This window comes from Alosa sapidissima, chromosome 13 (assembly GCF_018492685.1).
Source record: "Alosa sapidissima isolate fAloSap1 chromosome 13, fAloSap1.pri, whole genome shotgun sequence".
NCBI lineage: Eukaryota > Metazoa > Chordata > Actinopteri > Clupeiformes > Clupeidae > Alosa > Alosa sapidissima.
Window position 1 is genome coordinate 28,943,768 of NC_055969.1, and position 19,680 is coordinate 28,963,447.

At 41.8% G+C, this 19,680-nt stretch overlaps 1 protein-coding gene across 1 annotated transcript in view; it reads right to left on the reverse strand.

Annotated features, from left to right (window-relative positions):
- Positions 1-19,680, reverse strand: part of dym (dymeclin) — a 69,683-nt gene that overhangs the window by 46,216 nt on the left and 3,787 nt on the right. Inside the window, exons 3-8 of the mRNA XM_042059214.1 lie at positions 18,407-18,459; positions 16,572-16,665; positions 13,960-14,093; positions 13,592-13,664; positions 6,236-6,361; positions 4,201-4,343 (exon numbers count right to left, since the gene is read on the reverse strand). Coding sequence (XP_041915148.1) covers positions 4,201-4,343; positions 6,236-6,361; positions 13,592-13,664; positions 13,960-14,093; positions 16,572-16,665; positions 18,407-18,459 — 623 coding nt within the window. The remainder of the gene's footprint in view (positions 1-4,200; positions 4,344-6,235; positions 6,362-13,591; positions 13,665-13,959; positions 14,094-16,571; positions 16,666-18,406; positions 18,460-19,680) is intronic.

Consider the following 19,680-nt stretch of genomic DNA (forward strand, 5'->3'; position numbering starts at 1 on the left):
GCCTCTAACTGGACATGAGCAGCAGCTAGTGAAACAAACACTCAAAAACAAAGGAGGTGGAATGTGGAGTTCACCGGGCCCTTGCTCAGGACTCTGAACTGCAGTGCGCTCCCAGCTTTCTCCAAGGTCCTCTCTGTTCCCTGGAAGTTCTTCCTTCCTGACTGTCGGATCACAAAGCTCCCTACCTGCTTCCCCGAGAGGATGACTGGGAAAGCACATGGCCTGAATGCCAATAGGCTTCTTTTGATCAGCAGCCAATCAACACATCGAGAGAGAGAGAGAAAAAAACACAAACACACAGTCAGGGTCTCCAGCCGGCTGCAGGATGAGCAGTTATCAGTGCCAGAAGAGGAAGCCACGCTTATGAATGGAGCGACCAGAAGCCTGCTACAGCCGATTACAGTAAGCAAGGTGTGGTAGCACAAAGACTCCTCATTAAAGGCATACGACACAAGACATAGATAACATATGGACAAATATCTGTGCTTTTATGGTTTTATGGTGCGGTGCACACTGATGGCACCCTGATGCCACCCTGACGTTCATAATAGCAGGACGAGGTTTTGTGCTTTGACTGAGTTGAGTTTAATTACAGCCAGAGAGTAGCTGTGGCAGCTGGAGGACTGCAGTTGAATTATGGAGGACAGTGGGAGACGCTGGACTGTGGCAGTCATGGAAAAGCTCTCCCAGAATGCAGGGATGAAATAATAACAGCTCAAGCACAGCATGTGGGAGCTGTCTGCCGAAAGGCACATGGGAGGGGCTGCCTCTGTTGCTGAGGAGAAAGTGAGAGAAAGAGGTAAGGAGGGAGGGAGTGATAGATAATGAAGGGAGTGAGAGGGAGAGCAATAAGAGAAGAGAGAGGGTTGGAGACAAAGGAGGAATGCAAAAGCAAAGAAATAGGAGGGGGGGAGACGAGACGGTATAGTGAGCGGGAGAAAGCTTACATTCAGTGATGAACACTGAGAAAAATACACGCATTGTATTCTTGTCCACTGTGACTGTGTGGACATTCCAACTTCAGTTGACACGCACACACTCCTTTCTGTGCTCATCCCCCCTCTGCCTACACACACACACACACACACACACACACACACACACACACACACACACACACACACACACACACACACACCTTTGCAACTTTTACTCGTCACACACTCACAAGGAGCCTTCACAACTGGTGCAAATGAAGACGGTGTGCGGCTGTGACCTCCCACTGAACTCTGCATGGCATTCTGCAGTGTGTGCTGCATCCCTCCCACCACTAGCACACAGAGGCATGGGGAGAGGGGAGAGGGGAGAGGGGAGAGGGGAGAGACCGAGGGGCTGAGGGGAGAGACCGAGGGGCTGAGGGGAGACAGGTTGAGAAACTATTCAAAAAATAAAATAAAGGGAGACATACACAAACACACCCCATCATAGTCTCCCCTGGCACTCAACACCTTTGTTCACATGCACCAAACATGCATCTCTATTTGTTTCAGCCAAAGGATGTCTGTGGTGTCACAGGAACATACAAACACATCTAAAATGTCTTTATTCACCTATGGCTAGGGCTGCTAAATATCTGTCATGACAGATCACCCAGTGTTTCATCATCTGTGACTGCAGCAATGGGGGTGACATTTGTCACAGTAATGATGTCTGGCAAAGGAGCAGGGGGATCAGACAGACACAGACACACACACACACACACACGCCACATATTGAGGCACATGCAGGCAGATACACAGACAGGCTCTACTCTACCGTCTTGATAGGGCAGCTACAATATGTACAATTCTCTATTCTAGCTATTCCATAGTGGACAGGTTATAAACAGTACATTCCACTTGTTCCATGAAATAGCAGAGTCTGAATACAGAATCACAGAAATATTCCTCAGACTGAACAGCTTCAAGAAACACAAACAGCCACCCAGTATCTGCATCAAATGTGCACAGCACAAATTGCCTCTATTCTGCTGACATATAACATGCTTCCTTAAAATCATTAGCGTAATTGACAAATATTTCGATTTCTGTAATTGGACATTCACTTAGGTGTTGATATCTCTTTGTTACCTATCAAAGTCACTACAATATGGACTATGTTAAATTGTGTCACCCTTAGTAAATAACACCCAATTTAAAATCAGTGCATGATGTTCTCATACTAATTTGTAGGATAGTCAATAACCTCATCAACTAAACTAGTCAACAGTACATAAACTCATCATCACTAAATCCTGAAGGCGAGAACATTGCTTTGACTGCTGACATAATATAACCATTAACTGGCCGCTTAGAGCTTGCTGTACTCAATTACCTGAAATGGCAGATACAATTACCTCATACAGTAGAACATCACACCCATAAAACATAGTGGCGTGATAACTCTTTGGAGAAGAATTAGGTGTAGAGGAGTGTGTGTGGGTGGCTGGAACAAACAGTCACAGATTAAAAGAGTACAAAATGGAAATGTAGGTGGCTTGGATGGTTTAGGTATAGGGAGATTGGGTGGGTATCTATTGAACAGAACCAGAGATATCAATACCTACTCCTCCATTTCTTAGTCAACAGTCCCAGGAAAGTAAATTCCCATTAAGTAAATAATGTGTGGATCAAAAGCACACTAAAGATGTGGACTTCCGTCCAAAAGCAACTAAAAGGAACTGTGACTGGCGCAGGCCATGTCCATACTAGGAAATATACAATTCCTCCCATCTATGGTGGATACAGTTTACAGCCATTCACAGATGCTAATAGTGGCCTGAAAATAATTGATACATTATTTGTTGGGAATGTATTTAAATCATTCCAAGACAAATTTAACTTACTCTCAAGTGACTTCAAGTGAGTCCAGATATCTACAAATAGGACACTACATCACAAAACACGCAGATTGGGATAATATCAAAAGAGTAACTAATATTGAGACACATTTTGTAAATGTATTTTCAAAAAAAAAAAACATCAAAACATCAAAAAAAAAAAATAACATATTTACAAACAGTTATTGACAGACACATCAGATGATACATTTTCTAAAACTGATAGTTCCGGTCCTTGATTGTGAATGGCTGAATCGCGTTTGATGCCGTTGTAAAATCCAGCACAAACATACACCTTGACCGCATTCCATTCTATACTACTGCGCTACCATAACTTGATACAAAAGTTAAAATAGCTGCGTCTTGACGTTGCTTGGCAACCATTCAGATAGAGGAAATATATTTCTTGGTGGAAGAATGATTATCTATGAATAAATTGTTCTCGTTGCTTTGCCTTTACTTTATGAAACTTTGCCAGGTATTTATAGCAACAGTTCCCACTCGAGTCCGTAGCTTACGCTGCTTCTACAACAGCTAAGGGGGGTTTTAGGCACTCCACTAGCGTGTTGTGCCTAACAACACCCCTTAGCTGTTGTAGAATCAGCGTAACCTACGGCCTCTCGGGGCTTATTGCTTAAGCATATTAAAGTACAGTGAGAACTGGAGATCAGCATAACTGTAGATGCCAACATGTGGGAGGATATATGTTCAGGATGTCACAAGGGGGTGGGGAGCAAGATTTGGAAAGAATTTGAGTGGAAGGTAAAGATGAGATTCTTTTGGACTCCACTAAAGATTTGTTCTTAAAAATAGTGCAACTAATAAATGTTAGAGAGAATGTGGAATGGTTGGGGACCACACACACATATTCTGGGGCTGCCCCAAACTATAGACATATTGGAAAGACATCAAAGGAGAACTGGAGAAAATCTTAGGAATTGACATCTCACTTTATCTGATCTTCACCAAATTTAACACAGACCATCTTCAGATCATGTATTATCAGTGCATTACTTTATGGAACAATTGACAAAAGCATTTGCCCGTAACAGCCAATTGAAATCGGTGGCAAAGCCACCAAACAAGATGTGACCTTATATCTCAGCCAATCTTGAAACTTGCTGTGACTGCTTACAGCTACGGTATACTAATGTAACAACATTGAGTTGCTATGGCAGGGCCATGTTCATGTTGATGTTGATGTTGATAAATACATGACAGGGCCCACTATTCTGCGTGCAAACCTTACTGGATTGGTCTCAGCACTGGGGCAATGATGGATATATGGATACAGGCAAACATGCATGCATGTACGAGCAGACACACATCCACACACACACACACACTCACACATCAAAAACTCTAAGTATGGACACACTCACTTGCTACCCCAGAGGCCAGACCGTAAAGGATGCCACCTCCCTCTGCCTGTGACTGGAAAAGCTGTGTGTCTGGTGGGGGGCTCTTCTCCTGCCTGATGAAGTTATACAGCAGCGTCTTCACCAACCGACTTGTAAGCTCCAGGCTGCCAAACACACCACAGACAAAGATGAAGGAGACATGTCAGGGTTCAGAAAAGGTATTGTTTAGATTAAACTGATGAGTGTCTGTGTGTGTGTGTGGTGTGTGTTTTGACAGGATTTCTGGTTTTGGGTACCCTGAGCACCGTGTGTCCGGAGGAAGCCATATATACCACAGAGTATATAGACCATAGCCACAGTACACCACAGATTGTAAAACTGTTGCTTATGTCACAAAAGACAATCTTCAAATATACTATACATCAGCAAAAAACACATGCAACACAATACATAAGACACACAACATTTCAAGACTTGGTTAGAGAAACAAAGACAAAATATATTTTTACAATATATATTTTTTAGAAATTATTAAAAAATATCATAAGTCAATATTTCTGTTAAATTCAATAAACTACCGGTACTTCATGTAACAGCAGCATCAGTAACAGAAGCATCTTTGCAAACTGTGAGATTTGAGAGCTTTTTTAATGTGAATCCTGATTATGACAGGAATCCTAACAATGGTTCCAATGCACTTCCTCCACCCCCACAATCTCAAGGTAAGTTGGGCGCACCTTTCCATGGAACAACTTGACAGCTGTTGGTCGGACAAACCTCTATAGTTAAGTAGATAAGTGTCATGGGTAGGGATGGGCATTCGATTAAATTTTCTTAGGCGATCGTCGGGAGAATTAACGATCGACTATCGATTAATCATTAAGATTTCTAGGCCTAGCCTATATTAAAAACCATTATTTATTTAACTTTTTATACATTTAAAAATGCAATGAAAATACAAAAATACAGCGTGATTTTCCTCGATGAGATCTTTATCACATGAAGAATAACTTGTGACAGTTAAACTGGACATTCGGTTAGGCTACCTTGAAGATATTAAAGCTGCGCTGTGGTGCTCTAAAGCAGCGGAATGCGAGCCAGCATTCAGATTAAACAGAGACCCTCGTTTGTTCCAAAATAATAAGCACAGGGCTATATTTGGGGCAGACGTAGGCTATATTGAGCAGGCCTTTATTTCTACGTGCGTTTTATTGTGAGACATGCGTTTCGTTTGGAGCGCATAACGCCATCAAAAGCAGAAGATTTTCCGTTTGGTTTGGGATTTAATTTACTTTTGGACAGTTTGATTATATTGCTCAATGTTGGGACTGATGAGCACTAAAATCTGGGGGGTATTTTATGACTCACTATTACATTTCATGTAGTTCATGTAGAGTCGGGATTTTCACCCGCTGTTTATTGCGAGACAAGGCAGCCGCTTTCATTCACTCAAAACGTGCGCTGTGCTGCAGTGGAAACCTTACTGCGTAGCCAAGTAGCCTAAATTGAGTTTGAATTGCATGATTTGCTCTATTAAATTCGTAGGCTGGAATGCCACCAATCGAGACAATAGTGTTGTAGTAGCCTAGGCCTACTGCTTCGGCCTCTGGCAAGCTCAGAAGGGGGTGGCAAGCGAGCTTGAGAGTGACGTGTTGGAGACCCATGGTGTAAGACAACGACTTTTCATTGACAACAAGGTATTAAACCAACCAACAATATAAAATATTAAGAAGAGCTCTTATTTCATTGAGTTAAATCGAAACAATGTCTTCTATTGCTCGTGCACTGATAGCCCTACTGGTAGGCAATTATGCATCGCAGTGTTTGCAGTGAACTAACGATAAAATGGTCCCACGCCACACTTCAAATATTGTCCCCGGGTGGTATAATGTTTAATTGCTGCCACACAGTGAAATTCATTTAATTGCTTCAAGCACAACCTGCATTAGTTTAATCGACAACAAATTAACGTGATCGACGAAATTCTTAATGATCAACTATCGATCGTCGATTAATTATGCCCATCCCTAGTCATGGGTGTGGCCTGCTAACTCACCACTGGCCACTCATCAGGCACTTGTAGACATAGCCATCCCTCAGGACCTCCTTGTTGAACAGCTGATAGGACAGCAGCACCAGCAGTGTGGTCACGGCCTCAAACAGGATGCTGTAGGTGATGTCCCTGGACGCACAACACAAAACAAGCAACAGGAAGTTCATACAAAATGTTCCTAAGGCAGCAGCATACAGTCAGGAAGCTGTACATCAATACTAATTCCAAAAACACATAAACAGAGATGGAGACTAAGGGAGCTTCATAGGAGATTATTGAAGCCACAACTGTCTCGAGGGGTTTTGACATCTCCAGAGTGGCGCTTCCTGGGTCAGAGGTCATCATCCAAGGTCATGGAAGCAACAGAGTGGAAGCACTATCTACTGATAAAAAACATTTCGGCTTACACATGTGTTCTTGTTTTGGTTCAATGCCAGCTATTTGGCTGTGAGAACAATATGGCAGAAACACACACAAGCTGAAACAACTTCCTGACATCAGCCTGCAAGCAGTGAGAAAAAACTTTGACCAGTGTGCAATGCAGGCTAAGGATTTAAGACTCATACTCTGGTTAACTGCTACCAATTCCAGGGGAGCTTTGGTAAGCAGCTGCAGCGTCTGTACCACATTCGGGTCCAAGTGGCCACAGGGACCCGGGTTCAGAATCAGACGCGCTGTCATTACCCGAACCCACCCCATTTCTCTCTCTCACTCACTTCCTGTCGCTCTTCAATGTCCTTTCTAAATAAAGGCAAAAAGGCAAAACATATACTGAAAAAAAACTGCCTGTAATTGGTGGCCCGCGGGCCGGAGGTCATTTGTACTGGCCCTTTAAAAAAATGTAATCTCTAGCAAGCGCATGAGCTGTTCTCCACTCTTGCATCTCTCGCTCGCTTTAGTCCTACTGCACCTCAGCCCACTGCACAAGTTAGACTACATTACAATTCATTACATTTGTACGTAAGTTGAACGTAAGTTAGTTTAGTTTCAACCTAAATTGTCACTACGTTTATGAACTTACTAATATTTAACAGGTTGCACCACACAAATAGTTTCTGTCAACAATATCGCAAAAAAACACAGGCACAATTTCTGCAAAACTTGGTGGAAAGGTGGAGCAGATCCGGCTCAAAGGGAATTTCAAAGTATTTCTATATAGTACCTTGGCTATTTTTTTTCGCAACTATAGCGAAAGAAAAACTTGGAGTCTCTCTGTGTCCATTTAGTGAATGATGAATTTGTGAGTAGCCTAGGCTATGTCCTTCATTTCTTCACGTCTTACAACATAAACAAATGCAATAATAGTCTAGTGAAGTCAGAAATGAGCCTGTCTAAAGGCATCTTGGAAATCATGTGGCATGTTACATTAAATGCGCACTCAATTGCGATTCGAAGCAAAAAGTATCACTGATAGCCTAACGAAGGTAAATTGCATATTTGTAAATGTGGCGACAGCAAAACGTTTTGTGGTTAAAGTGAATCGTAGACTACCGGTATATAATAACCAAATAAAGTAGCCTAAAGGAGATGATTTGCACCTTCGTTCACCAAATAAAGGCTGTGGTTGTGTTTCTACAATATGTTGGCAGAACTTGGCACAAAACGTAATTTCTGTCAGAAACCAAGTAGGCTAAACCAGACATCCCAAGTCTCCCAGAAGTTCCAGGAGTCTCCCGCATATTGATAGCGACTCCCTGACGCACGCAAATTAGGCAAAATCTCCCGGAATCTATAGTGAGCAATCAAGAGCGCGCATGCGAGACCGCGTGTGCATCTGAGTGTAGCGCGCACACGATGGGAGAGAGAGAGGGGTGCGTGTGTGCCTGAGCGCATCCAAGACAGAGAGCATCCCGATTGGCCTGTTTCGCTAAATCAACCAATCAGTTTTCAGTGTAGGTGGGCTTTTATCTCTTTTCTCCCGAACTAATTAATCAGTTCAGTGTATAGGAACAGGAGCGTCATGGAGAGTCAGTGCCTCAAAAAAGAACAATGTAAGACCCATTTCAAAGTGTAGGCTATTGTCTCATAAGAGTAAAAAATAATGATAGGCCTAGTCTTGCACGCTGCACTGTTTGTAACAGTGACTTTAGCATTGCCCATGGCGGGTTAAATGATTGCAAATGATTGTTGAGGTGAGTTTAACAAGTGTCAATTCATGTGCATATTATTCAGGCCTATACTAGATGGCTAGTTACCAAGGCTACATGAAAAGACCAAACTACCAAAATCTACATATTTTATTTTCACAATTTCTATCTAAGCCTTCCTTATTTGGTGTACTGACTAGACATTATTGAACATATTAATCTGTATTTAAGTAAGTAAAGTTTTTTTGGAGGGGGGGGGGGGCTTCGTTATACCTCTCTGAAATGACTTTTTGCTGGTTGGGATGTCTGCCAAACGTTATGTTTCTAATTTATTCAAGCAGACACCCCCGGACACCCGTGTTATTGTTATTAGGCTATTATGACTGGCCTGCCCCCACTGCTAAAAAAAATCTAGAGGTCACGGTCATCTCTTTTAAATGATGGGAACGTCAAATGTAACAAGTAGGCCTATAAGTCAGAAGAGCTACATATGCGACTGATTACACATTTAATTCACCTGAACAGTGTTTGAATCCTGTTTGTACTCACTGGAAATCTTGGACCTAGCAGTTACTGCGCAAAGTACAGATTCCATTACCGTTATCTGTTATTACAGATTTCAATCCAGCCACCAACAACCGGCTAATGATGTTGTTATGCATGTTCAAAATACAACATTTGAACACCCATATTGCTGCTGTTGTACTTAATTGTATCTACAGCTGTTAATGTGATTACTCATAGCCGCATTTCTCCGGCCCCTCAGTTGTGATGCTTTTCATTATTTGGCCCCCATTACAAACTAGATAGATAGATAGATAGATAGATAGATAGATAGATACTTTATTGATCCCCAGGGGAAATTCAAGGTCTCAGCAGCATACATACAACACAAACACATTCTTTAACAGCAGAAGAGTAATTAAAGTATATAATATAAAAACACAACTAAGCAGTAAGGACAGTAGAAGATAAAGGATATGCTAAATATACTAAAATACAAATTATACTAACACTTTATATACTAAAACTAATTGAATAGCCCTGATTTACACCCTTTACAGACTGAATTGCTCATCATGATGATGGTGGTGACTTGAATGAACTGCCTGACTTTATGTTTGGAATCCTGACCTCCTCCACCAATTCCTCTTTGGCAATCTCCCAAAACACTTAAGGTCTGCATTGTTCTCCTATTTCCTGTTCAGTTCCAACAACCCTGCTGCTGCTTCCCCCTAGCGTGAGGTCACTTGGCATTTCACTTTCTTTAGCAGACTTTCACTGTAAAGCTGAAACTGATTTTTCTTGTGTTTCTGCATCCTGCCTTTACTAATAGCTGCAGTGGACTGGACCCTCACTATAAAACTATACAGTGGAGGCAGTGGACTAGCCCTCACTATATCTGCTGAGTGTATTTAAGCTACATCCTCTAAGGTCCAGAGACTGTAAGAGGCCTTTAGTTTGTAATGTGATTAGAAAACTCAAACAGTAATAGAAGATGAGAGTATAAAGCTCTAATTTGCCATGAAATTATGAAATTAAGTAAATAAGGCATTCACATCAACAATATCTACAGGCAACCATTTCCCCTTCAATATCTTTTACAACTCCTGAAAAATATTATCCACTGAACAGAAAAAAGCACAATCTGGTTGAATCACACCTGAATACCCACCATTACTTCAAAAGCCCTGATAAACCAAACAATAGCTGCTTTCAGACATAGGTGTAAGTCTGCATGTTCTGCGGATATCAAGCGGTTGGGTCTTACATCTGAACAACATAACAGGACATTTGGGAACTCAGAAACTCTTAGTCGGGTCTTTCTCTACTCCCCTCCTAGTACTGTAGACAGACATTATGTACATGAGCTTGTGTCTGAACAAAGCGAAGAACATGCAGAGATTCTGTTCAACCACGTTCAGCCTGTTCAACCACGCGGATATCCTGTTCATGTGCGTCGGTGTCGTTCACATGTCCGCATGTAAGCATCACATCTGAATCACCCGAAGGGTCGGACATCTGTCTGACAAAGATCCGCATATAGTGCAGAGGAGCATGAAAACAGTTTATGTCTTTGGTTATCTGAGTTGGCCAACACAACAATCATGAATATCTCTGTGTTTGTACCAAGAGGGTGTTTGCTGAACCTAGTGTCAGACTTTGAAAACATTCTATCTTGTTCTGAAGTTCTACACAATGGGGAATGTTGGGCTAATATACACAGAATTACACAACTGTTCCATTCCTGGAGCAAGAAATGTGTATGAAAGAGAGGGAGAGGTTGTGCAATAATATGTGTATGTAAGAGAGGGAAAGAATTCAGAAATTTCCCGGATGTTTCCATTGCTAAATTAGGAAAAGAGAATGATTTCCAAGCAATGATACTTTACTATATCTCAGAATCACTCCATGAAATCATCTTAAAACTAATACCTCAGAATTTACCGACCAGTACAACACACATACACACAAACACACACACACACTTCCCTCTAAACCTGCCTCATATAGAGATTGCAATAATCATCATCGTCATTATCATCATCATCATCATCATCATCGTCGTCGTACTCTTGGCTTAATGTTCCATGATGAACAGGGAACACCACAAGGACATTCCTGGTTACAACATCCCCCTACAGACTCCTGATGTCGTGAGTGAATCATTTGTATTCATGAGTGTGAGAGAAGCAATCTGCACCTAAGCATGTCTGCCTGCACTCACTCCCTCCCTCAACAACCACCACACACACACACACACACACACACACACAGTCTCAGTGTCTCTCTCTTTTTCCATCACTCTGCCCTGCTTGAACCTCCATAATGAGATGATTAAATCTGCACGGACATCAAACCCATCTCTCTGTAATTTCCTCAACAGCCAATAACCACAACAACCATCAACTTCTCACCAGGGGAAAGATGTCCTTTACTGCAATGTATTACAAAACCAATGAAAACGTAGACACACATATATACACACACCCAATCTCAACATGCTGTCATAACACATACACTTTATTCACATGAAGTGTCAGAATGACCTACATTATTATGTCCCTGACAATTCTCCCCTGAGTGGTTAGGGATGCATACCATAGTGTAGCTCTCAAAACTGCTGTAGTCCTTCATAGCTTCTGTTGATATATTTGAGAAGTATTTACATGTATTTAATCATTACATACCTGAAATGGCAGAAGAGATTCAATGATAAAACTGACTATTCCATAGCTTAGTCAGCAGGTGTGATTAAGGCCAAAACTGATGAGTGTGACTTAAGATTAAATATGCAAACATCCCTCTCTCCTTCCAAATATTTCATTATCTGATCTTCTGAAATGGTCCGATTTTGCTCTAAAGTCATGCTGATGCAAGGGGCTACCAACACATGGCACAAAGCCCAACATCTCTGTGTGTTCCTTAGAAAGAACAGCTGAGCAACTGACAGTGGATGATGTCACAGTTTGTTATGCTAAGTCATGCTACTGTTTCACTACCCACATATGGACCCTTTCAACAAGGTAAACAAAAACAATGCTTGAACGTTCTATTTGGGCCCCAATCTACTTCCTCTGCATTAAGATAACATATGGAATGTTAAAAAGGAAGTCTTGTGGGGCCAACTATGATGCTGATAATGGAACTCTCTTGAAAGGGTCCATAGGCACTACTCTGCACTGTAACCATACATTTAGCTCCGGAACTACACTCAGCATGATTTAGTGTGTAGATTGAATTCTGTCTGTGAAATAGACAGAACTCCATATCGCAGAGACAGTGTCCCTTTGACAACATTACCGATTACAGTTTTTCCTTCAAAAGGCACAATGTGTGCTAATTGAGGTGGGTTGTTTGGTTAGACATGTTAAGTTATTTGAAAAAATGGCAATCAATGCTCAATGCTTTCATTTCTAATAGGCAAAATGTTAGAGCTGCGGTAATGTCACCACCTGAGTCGGTCAGCCCGGGTTCGGGAATCAAAAATTGTGAGACTGTGTCGAATCTGCTAAATGAAATTTGGAATAAAAGAGGAAGAGTGCAGACATGATGTGACCTTAAAGCTCATAGTAAGAGAGGAATGCACCAGACAACCAGTCTGTGCAACCAGAACACTCACAACCACAGTGCTATAGTCAATTCAAGATGCAAAGTAGCTCACGCCAACAAACCCCTCGTTCTCACCATCTTACTCACTGCAACAACACACTCTCGAGAGGAAATTCACCACTGAGCAAAAATGGTTCCAGGATCAGAAGTCATAGATAGTTGAGCCCTGTTAAAGAGCCATCAGTGTTAATCAGATCATGGAACTTCCCCTTTCGAACATGAACAGCATGGGCAGGAGGGTTGGGGCTCCAACATCAAAGGCTCTGAGCGATGCTTGTGTAAGTGTACTGTGAACACAAAGCCCACCTCCCCACTCCCCTCCACGCTCTCTAGCAATACAAACAGGCCCGACTGAATCAGGAACACAGAAGCGGGTATGGGAAGACTGTGGAGACAAGAATGTCTTTGAAATGTACACCCGTGCAAACGGACAATCCTGGTCCAGCCCAACAGTCTGGCGCCAATGAACTTGCCAGAGCTGACCAGCCAATAAGCCCGCAGCCCCCAGCCAACCAGCAGCGACATCAAGATACAGGACAACCAGTGAATGGCCTTTTCCTCTGGGCCTCTGTCCTGTCAGACTCTCTGGGGTAGTCATTCAGTCTCCTCCATGTCTCTCTGTCTCCCCTACTCCAGCAGATGACCACTAGAGACCTCTTGTGTGAAGCACGGCCAGATACACACATCTGACAACACATGATGAGAGAAGGGGGCAAAACAGAGAGAGAGAGAGAGAGAGAGAGAGAGAGAGAGAGAGAGAGAGAGAGAGAGGGGCAGCCAGGAAAAGACAGAGCGGGAGAACTTGAGAGTGAGCGAGAGAAGGAGTGAGTCAGGCAGACAGGAAGGGAGTGAAAGACAGCTTTGTTTGCAGCCTGCTTGAAAAGGGACGATTATGTAGATATGTTGAATTAGCATCAGAGAGAAGTTAATTGCCTCAAACGGGTAGGAGTAGATAGCGATCATCACAGAGGCATGCAAGGGACGAGCAACCACTGATGTCTGGCATGCTACCACATGCATCACATGGCCTTAATGCTCGGAATTATCTGGCATGAGGCAGGGCAGTCTGGGTTTGTTTCATGTAAATGCTTTTTTAAACTCATCTTGGAACAAATACTTATGTCTACCCCTCTTTCCAGAGAGTTTCTGATATACTCACAATAGAGGCACCTCCACAATGAGATGGACAAGATTGCACACCAGCTCCTTCAGCAGGTCCTCACCTCCAGGCTCTGGAACGCCAAAAAAGAACCAAGTTATGGCTCAAAAAGACTGTATCTGGCCAACAACAAATCTTGTTGAGAACTTAGAATTTTATTTTTTGGATCTGTGGTCCTCAATGAACAAGTATATGCTTTTGAAACTATGTAAAATAACGGTGAATCAGCTGAAGAAGCAGACAGGAAATAGGACAAATTAAAGTTTACCATGGAATATGTACTCTGTCTGTGGTTCCTCAGTCTCTCTCAACTCTTTAGCTGCACAGACATACCCATACATACATTTCTAGCAGTCAGGTAGACTTACCGCAGGAGCCTGGCGCCCTCTCCTGGTAAGAGAATTGTAGCTGCAGCTCCTCCTCACTCATTTCCCTGATAAAGACCTTCAGCAGGCAGCGGACCAGGAGCAAGGCATTGTGGGCCTGCCAGATGAACAACTGGCTGTATGGAGGAAAGAGACGTGTATGAAGCTTATATGGAATACAAGCAGAAAAGTTTCTACCTTTTCCAGTTTGCTAAAGATTCTAGAACAGGCGTATAGTGCTCTGTCCTTTTAGTCCTGAGGAAAGTAGGATTTTGATTCAAGGTCCAGATGGTCCACAACACAGCAGTGTGTCTGGTTTTCAATCAACTGAAAAGCGCACGTCACCCCGCCCGCAGCTCATTGAGCTCCACCCTTAGCCAAACGCATCAAATTCAAGTCACTAATGCTTGCTTACAAAGTGATTGCTGGGTCTCCTCCCTACGTAAGTGCTCTTATAAAGGCTTATGTGACCGTTGCTTTCCTCCAAGGAACGTCGTCTGGCACTACTGCCACTACACACGGCAACCCAGGCGGTTTCCATTTGGACCCCCTGATGGTGGAACGACCTGCCAAATGCCACCAGAGCAGGGGCATCCCTCTCTATCTTTAAGAAAGTCTTCCAAGGATACCGTCTCTCCTAACACTTCTTACAACCTAACACACCTAATACACACTTACCATGCACTTCCCCTGTCTACCTCCTCCTTCTATCACCTTCTCCTCCGACCACACGTGACTAGGGATGTAACGATATGAAAATTGACCAAAATTATCACGGTTTTCGGTATTATCGCGGTATAAAAAGACACAGAGTGGCTACATGATACAGTACACATTTTGCGGTGAAAATGTTCTGCCTTTTTAAAATCAGGTGTAACCTAATCCGAATCGCAGTTAAATACATCAATTAGACAACAGAATCAGTAGGGTACCAGTTTCTTTCATTGTACCAGGCCTACTGTATGTCAAAAGCAAGCTCGGATGAAGCTGGGAAGCATTGAACACACGGTTTCCACACCGTGGTAATCAACTGCGATAATTATTATTTTTTAAATTAAAGCGGCAATTGTTATCGTCAACATTTTTATCACGGTTTACCATTATACCGGTAATCGTTACATCCCTACACGTGACTAGTACTTGTAATGTCTGCACTCTTTTATCCTCTAGTAATAGTGTTGACTGATGCAGTAGGAATTGTCCTCTGCACTGTAGCTTGAACGTTATTCCTCATTCTGTAAGTTACTTTGGATAAAAGCATCTGCTAAATGAATACATGTAAATGTAAAGTGTTTGTGTCTAATGAACTAATGTTGATTGTCTTTTATTTGTTGCCAGCACAATCATCTCTGTCCTTATTAAATTAAGAACATTTTAACTTATCAAATCATCTATTTGCTTTAAACATTGATAGTGAGTTTACTGGGCTGAAGTCATCTGAGTATAATCCATAACTCAATAACTATAATAAATCAATGCGGTTTTGTAAAATTTGGCCAAAAGGAAGCTTATAGAGATTGAACAGAATAGATTTCAGAACTGATCCCTACGAGATTCCAAATGCCATATCCACTCAAAAAGATGCATACGTAGCTGCTAATGGTGCCAAAGTAACTCCAGCCTTCTAAATAGACTTGACCCAATTAAGGGACCTCGTCAGAGTCCTACCCAATGTTCTAAGCAGTCCAGCAGTATTCTATGATCTGCAGTGTGATCTACAGTACTGAAATCAAGGAACACCAGAACTGATATTATACCTGAATTTCTAATTGGGCGGATTAAAAGATTGAACAAACATTTTGAAAGTAAGAACTTTGCCAAATGTCTCTAAACGAAATCACTGGGCCAATTAATAGAGATCTATACATTCATGTCACCCTTCTACTTAGCTGCTGAGCCAATCACAATAGCTTAAAACTGTGGTGTAGCTGTAGCCATTGCTAGGTGGGAAAAGGTGCCTGGATTACCTTTCATAACTAAGGAGGCTACTAACACACATTGTGAGAAGCGAGTGACACATCAACAATGACAGGTAGGCAATACTACCCTACATCCCGAGACGTGCACCAGAGCGGTGAGGAGACTGCAGATAAGGGGTGTTTGTTGCAGCTAGGTTAGAGGCTAGTGCTTACGACTGAATATATGATTACATTCAGGATATTGCAACACACACGTTAGTCAGACACAAGTTATTAGTCCATGCTGCGTTTCACTAAACTCGGCAACTAGTTTGTTGCCACTGTAGCCGTGACCTTACTTACCCTAGTCGGAGAAGGCTACCAGATGCTCTGTTGATTTGATAGCGAATCAGGGTCTGTCTTATGATTTTGAAAGTAACATACTTGTAATGTTAGGTCTTCCGCTGCATCTTTGCTTAATAGCAACCGATATGTCATTTTAAAACTGGGCCATTGACCAGTTCATAGTACATGAAAACCAATGTAGGGGTTCGCATATTGATGAACTCACATCTTTAACTTTCAAATCGGTTACCGATACGTATCGGTGAATCTTTACACCCCTAATGTTGACGCAAATGAATTGATTCAGAAATTAATCAACTGTTGTATCTGGATGATGTAATACCTTCATTAAACACAGTTCCAACCACTTACTCTTGGCATTCTGTAGAGATTTTCAACTCTTTAGTTCGTGCAAGGAAGATCCTCACCAGAGCTCCAAAATTCCCAGACCTGGGATTGTTCTCAACTAAAGAGAAGGAGAGCAAAAGAGGACAGGAGAGAAAAAAACGAAACTGAGTTTAGAATAACAAGGAGTTCATTCTTAGCGTACAGTTGAAGCAGAATGGCAAATTCAGTATTTGGGAAAAACAGTCTGAGGGATTTTCAAATATTCCATGGGGCAGTTGTGGGCTACTGGATGGGGCAGTCGTGGGCTACTGGTTAGGGCTTGGAACCGAAGGGTTGCCGGTTCGATCCCGACCAGTGGGAACGGCTGAAGTGCCCTTGAGCAAGGCACCTAACCCGTCACTGCGATGTAGCAAGGCAGCTCACTGCTCCAGGTTAGTGTGCTTCACCTCACTGTGTGTTCACTGTGTGCTCTGTGTGATCACTAATTCACGGATGGGATAAATGCAGAGACCAAATTCCTTGTATACTTGGCCAATAAACCTGATTTGCATTACATTTACATAATGCAACCGTGGGTACAATTTAGGTTTGTGATTTCCAAGAGACCTACCAATTTAATATTACAATAATATTTAGCCTAGCTGATGATTTAACACATATTACAATTTGTAAACTATTTGTAAACATAATTCTCAAATATTGCGATTCATTGTTGCAATACATATTCATATAACTGTAACTGAAACTGGCTAAGAAATCTGAATTAGGGAATTAAGTTTCATAATTTCCAAAAGAAAAATAATAATAAATATAGCTGCAAGAAAAAATGAAGGGGCCAAGCACTCCAGAGTTGCCATGGGAACTAGATGCTATTACATAGCTGCAGGCACTCATAGCAAATTTCATGTCTGATGACTAAAAATTGGCTGAGATATGAGGTCACTTCCTGTTTGGTGGCTTCTCTGGCGATTTCATTTGACTGTTACGGGCGAACAGTTTTAGATATGGCGACAAAAAAACATGACTTTTGTGAGGCTTGGTCTGAAAATCATATGTGCCCAGTTTTGCAAAGATCAGGCAAAATTTGTGAAAATGTTTCCGTATTTTTGATGAAATCCAATATGGCGGCCATATTGATTACACTGACATCACAAGTTGGCATGTATCAGCCTTAGGAACTCACAGTATTAACAGACACCACTAGAAAGTTTTAATTCCAAACACATCAACGGTTACAAGCCAAAATTTGTTTTGATACATGAAAGGGTTGCTGAGATATGAGCTCATTTCCGTGGAAAATCGATCATGGCGGAAATCTATCTTCCGCTCGGCTTGGTCCAAGGACGCAACGATACCTAATTTTTGAAAATCGGGCAAAGGGGTCAAAATTTACGTGCAGGAACGCACAACCAACTTTGACCAGTTTGTGGCGTGTTTGAGGTGCCGACATCACAATTGGTGAAATTAATCATGGGACTGTCCTCAATCAGCATGTCAAATTTCAGAACTTTTTACCAGACAGTTCTATGGGCTGCCATAGACTCCCATGGTGGAAAAATATTAATAATAATAATAGGAAAATGTAGAAACACAATGGGTGAAAAAAAACCCTTCCCATTAGGAATAACACAGTAAATACAAAATACACCAGGCATAAAGAGTTGGACACAACTGAATTTGAACTGTGTGGCTTGATGAGGTTAGAGTACTGTATATATTTACTGTAAGCTATGAAAGCCTGTCTTTGTATACTATGCATCACCCAACCCACCAAGCCCAGGCATAAGGGCCAGCTGATGAATGAATGAGTTGAAGATTGAAGTGTGGTGCATAATCAAGCAAGCAAACATAATACATACTCAGGGTTTTAGCCAGAGGAATGATGGCTTCTTCCAGCAGTTTTGCATCAGAGCTGCCAAGGGCAAAAAGGAGTAGGATGAGAAAGGGAGCATAGGTACAAGCAGCATGATTCTGCTTTCAAACTAGGGTTTCTTGGCCAAAGAGGCCAGCTTTCTTCCTTTCACGGTTAAAGCAAAGATCCTTGATTACTAACTGCTTCAACCCTCAATGGGAAAAGTAATCTGATACAAATGCAGTTCAATTAAAAATGGCAATGTTAATGGTAAATACCATTAACCATCAGTAGTGTTGAATGGTACTTCATATATGTTATACTGCATTTAGTTGTCTTTGTACTTGTACTCTGCACAATGACAATAAAGTTGAATCTACAGTAATATAATATAATCTAATCATACAGCCTGAAGTCTCAGCCCTCAATAAATGTTCCATTTTAATAGGAAGACACTATTCTTTAAAGTTGCTATGTGGAGTTTCTTGTCTTGAACACACCATCACATTTTCTTCCATTGGCTTACATTGTAATAAAGCACCACAAAGTGGTATTAAAACAGAACCAGTGCTGCACTAACAGGTTTGTTAACTTTAGTTGATATGTCGGCAACACTGTGTTGTTGCGGACACATATGTGTTTTGACGTTGAGTCATTACGGTTGTTTCTTCACAAACTGTTGGTATTTCTAGGTCATTTTTAAAGGTTTTAACTAGGTACATGATATTACAATTTTTACAACTCCTGACAAATACCCAGCTTGCATACAGCTGTGCACCCTAGAAAGACATACACACTTATTTCAAATTGGGTTATCTCACATGGGTATTGCATCTTGAGTCTGGTCTGTGACCAGGTTTAGAGTTAGACCCCTTCTGTTAAACCAAAGTTTGTCAGTGTAACATAGTAGTTCTCAAACTTTTTCTGTCATTCCCCACTCTGGAGGTGGGAAATTTTGGAGCTGGGAAATGTTCAAGCCCCACCTGACCCAACCACCCCATCAAAATGGCAATGTTAAAATATTATTTTCGCATTTTGGTTCTGGTTTGGTTCTTAGTCCCCTGGATCTGATGGTTCTTTAATTTATATGTAGGCCTGTTTATGACTCCTATGTTTATGTGTATGTATCTCCTGTTTGTCACGCCCCACCCGTCATGTCTCCATTCCCCACTAGTAGGGCCCACCCCACACTTTGAGAACCACTGGGTCTAACATGTGACATGCCTTCTCTCTTTGTGTTTTGCTTTCCTCTCAATTACCTTAAATTAAAATAAAAGTAAT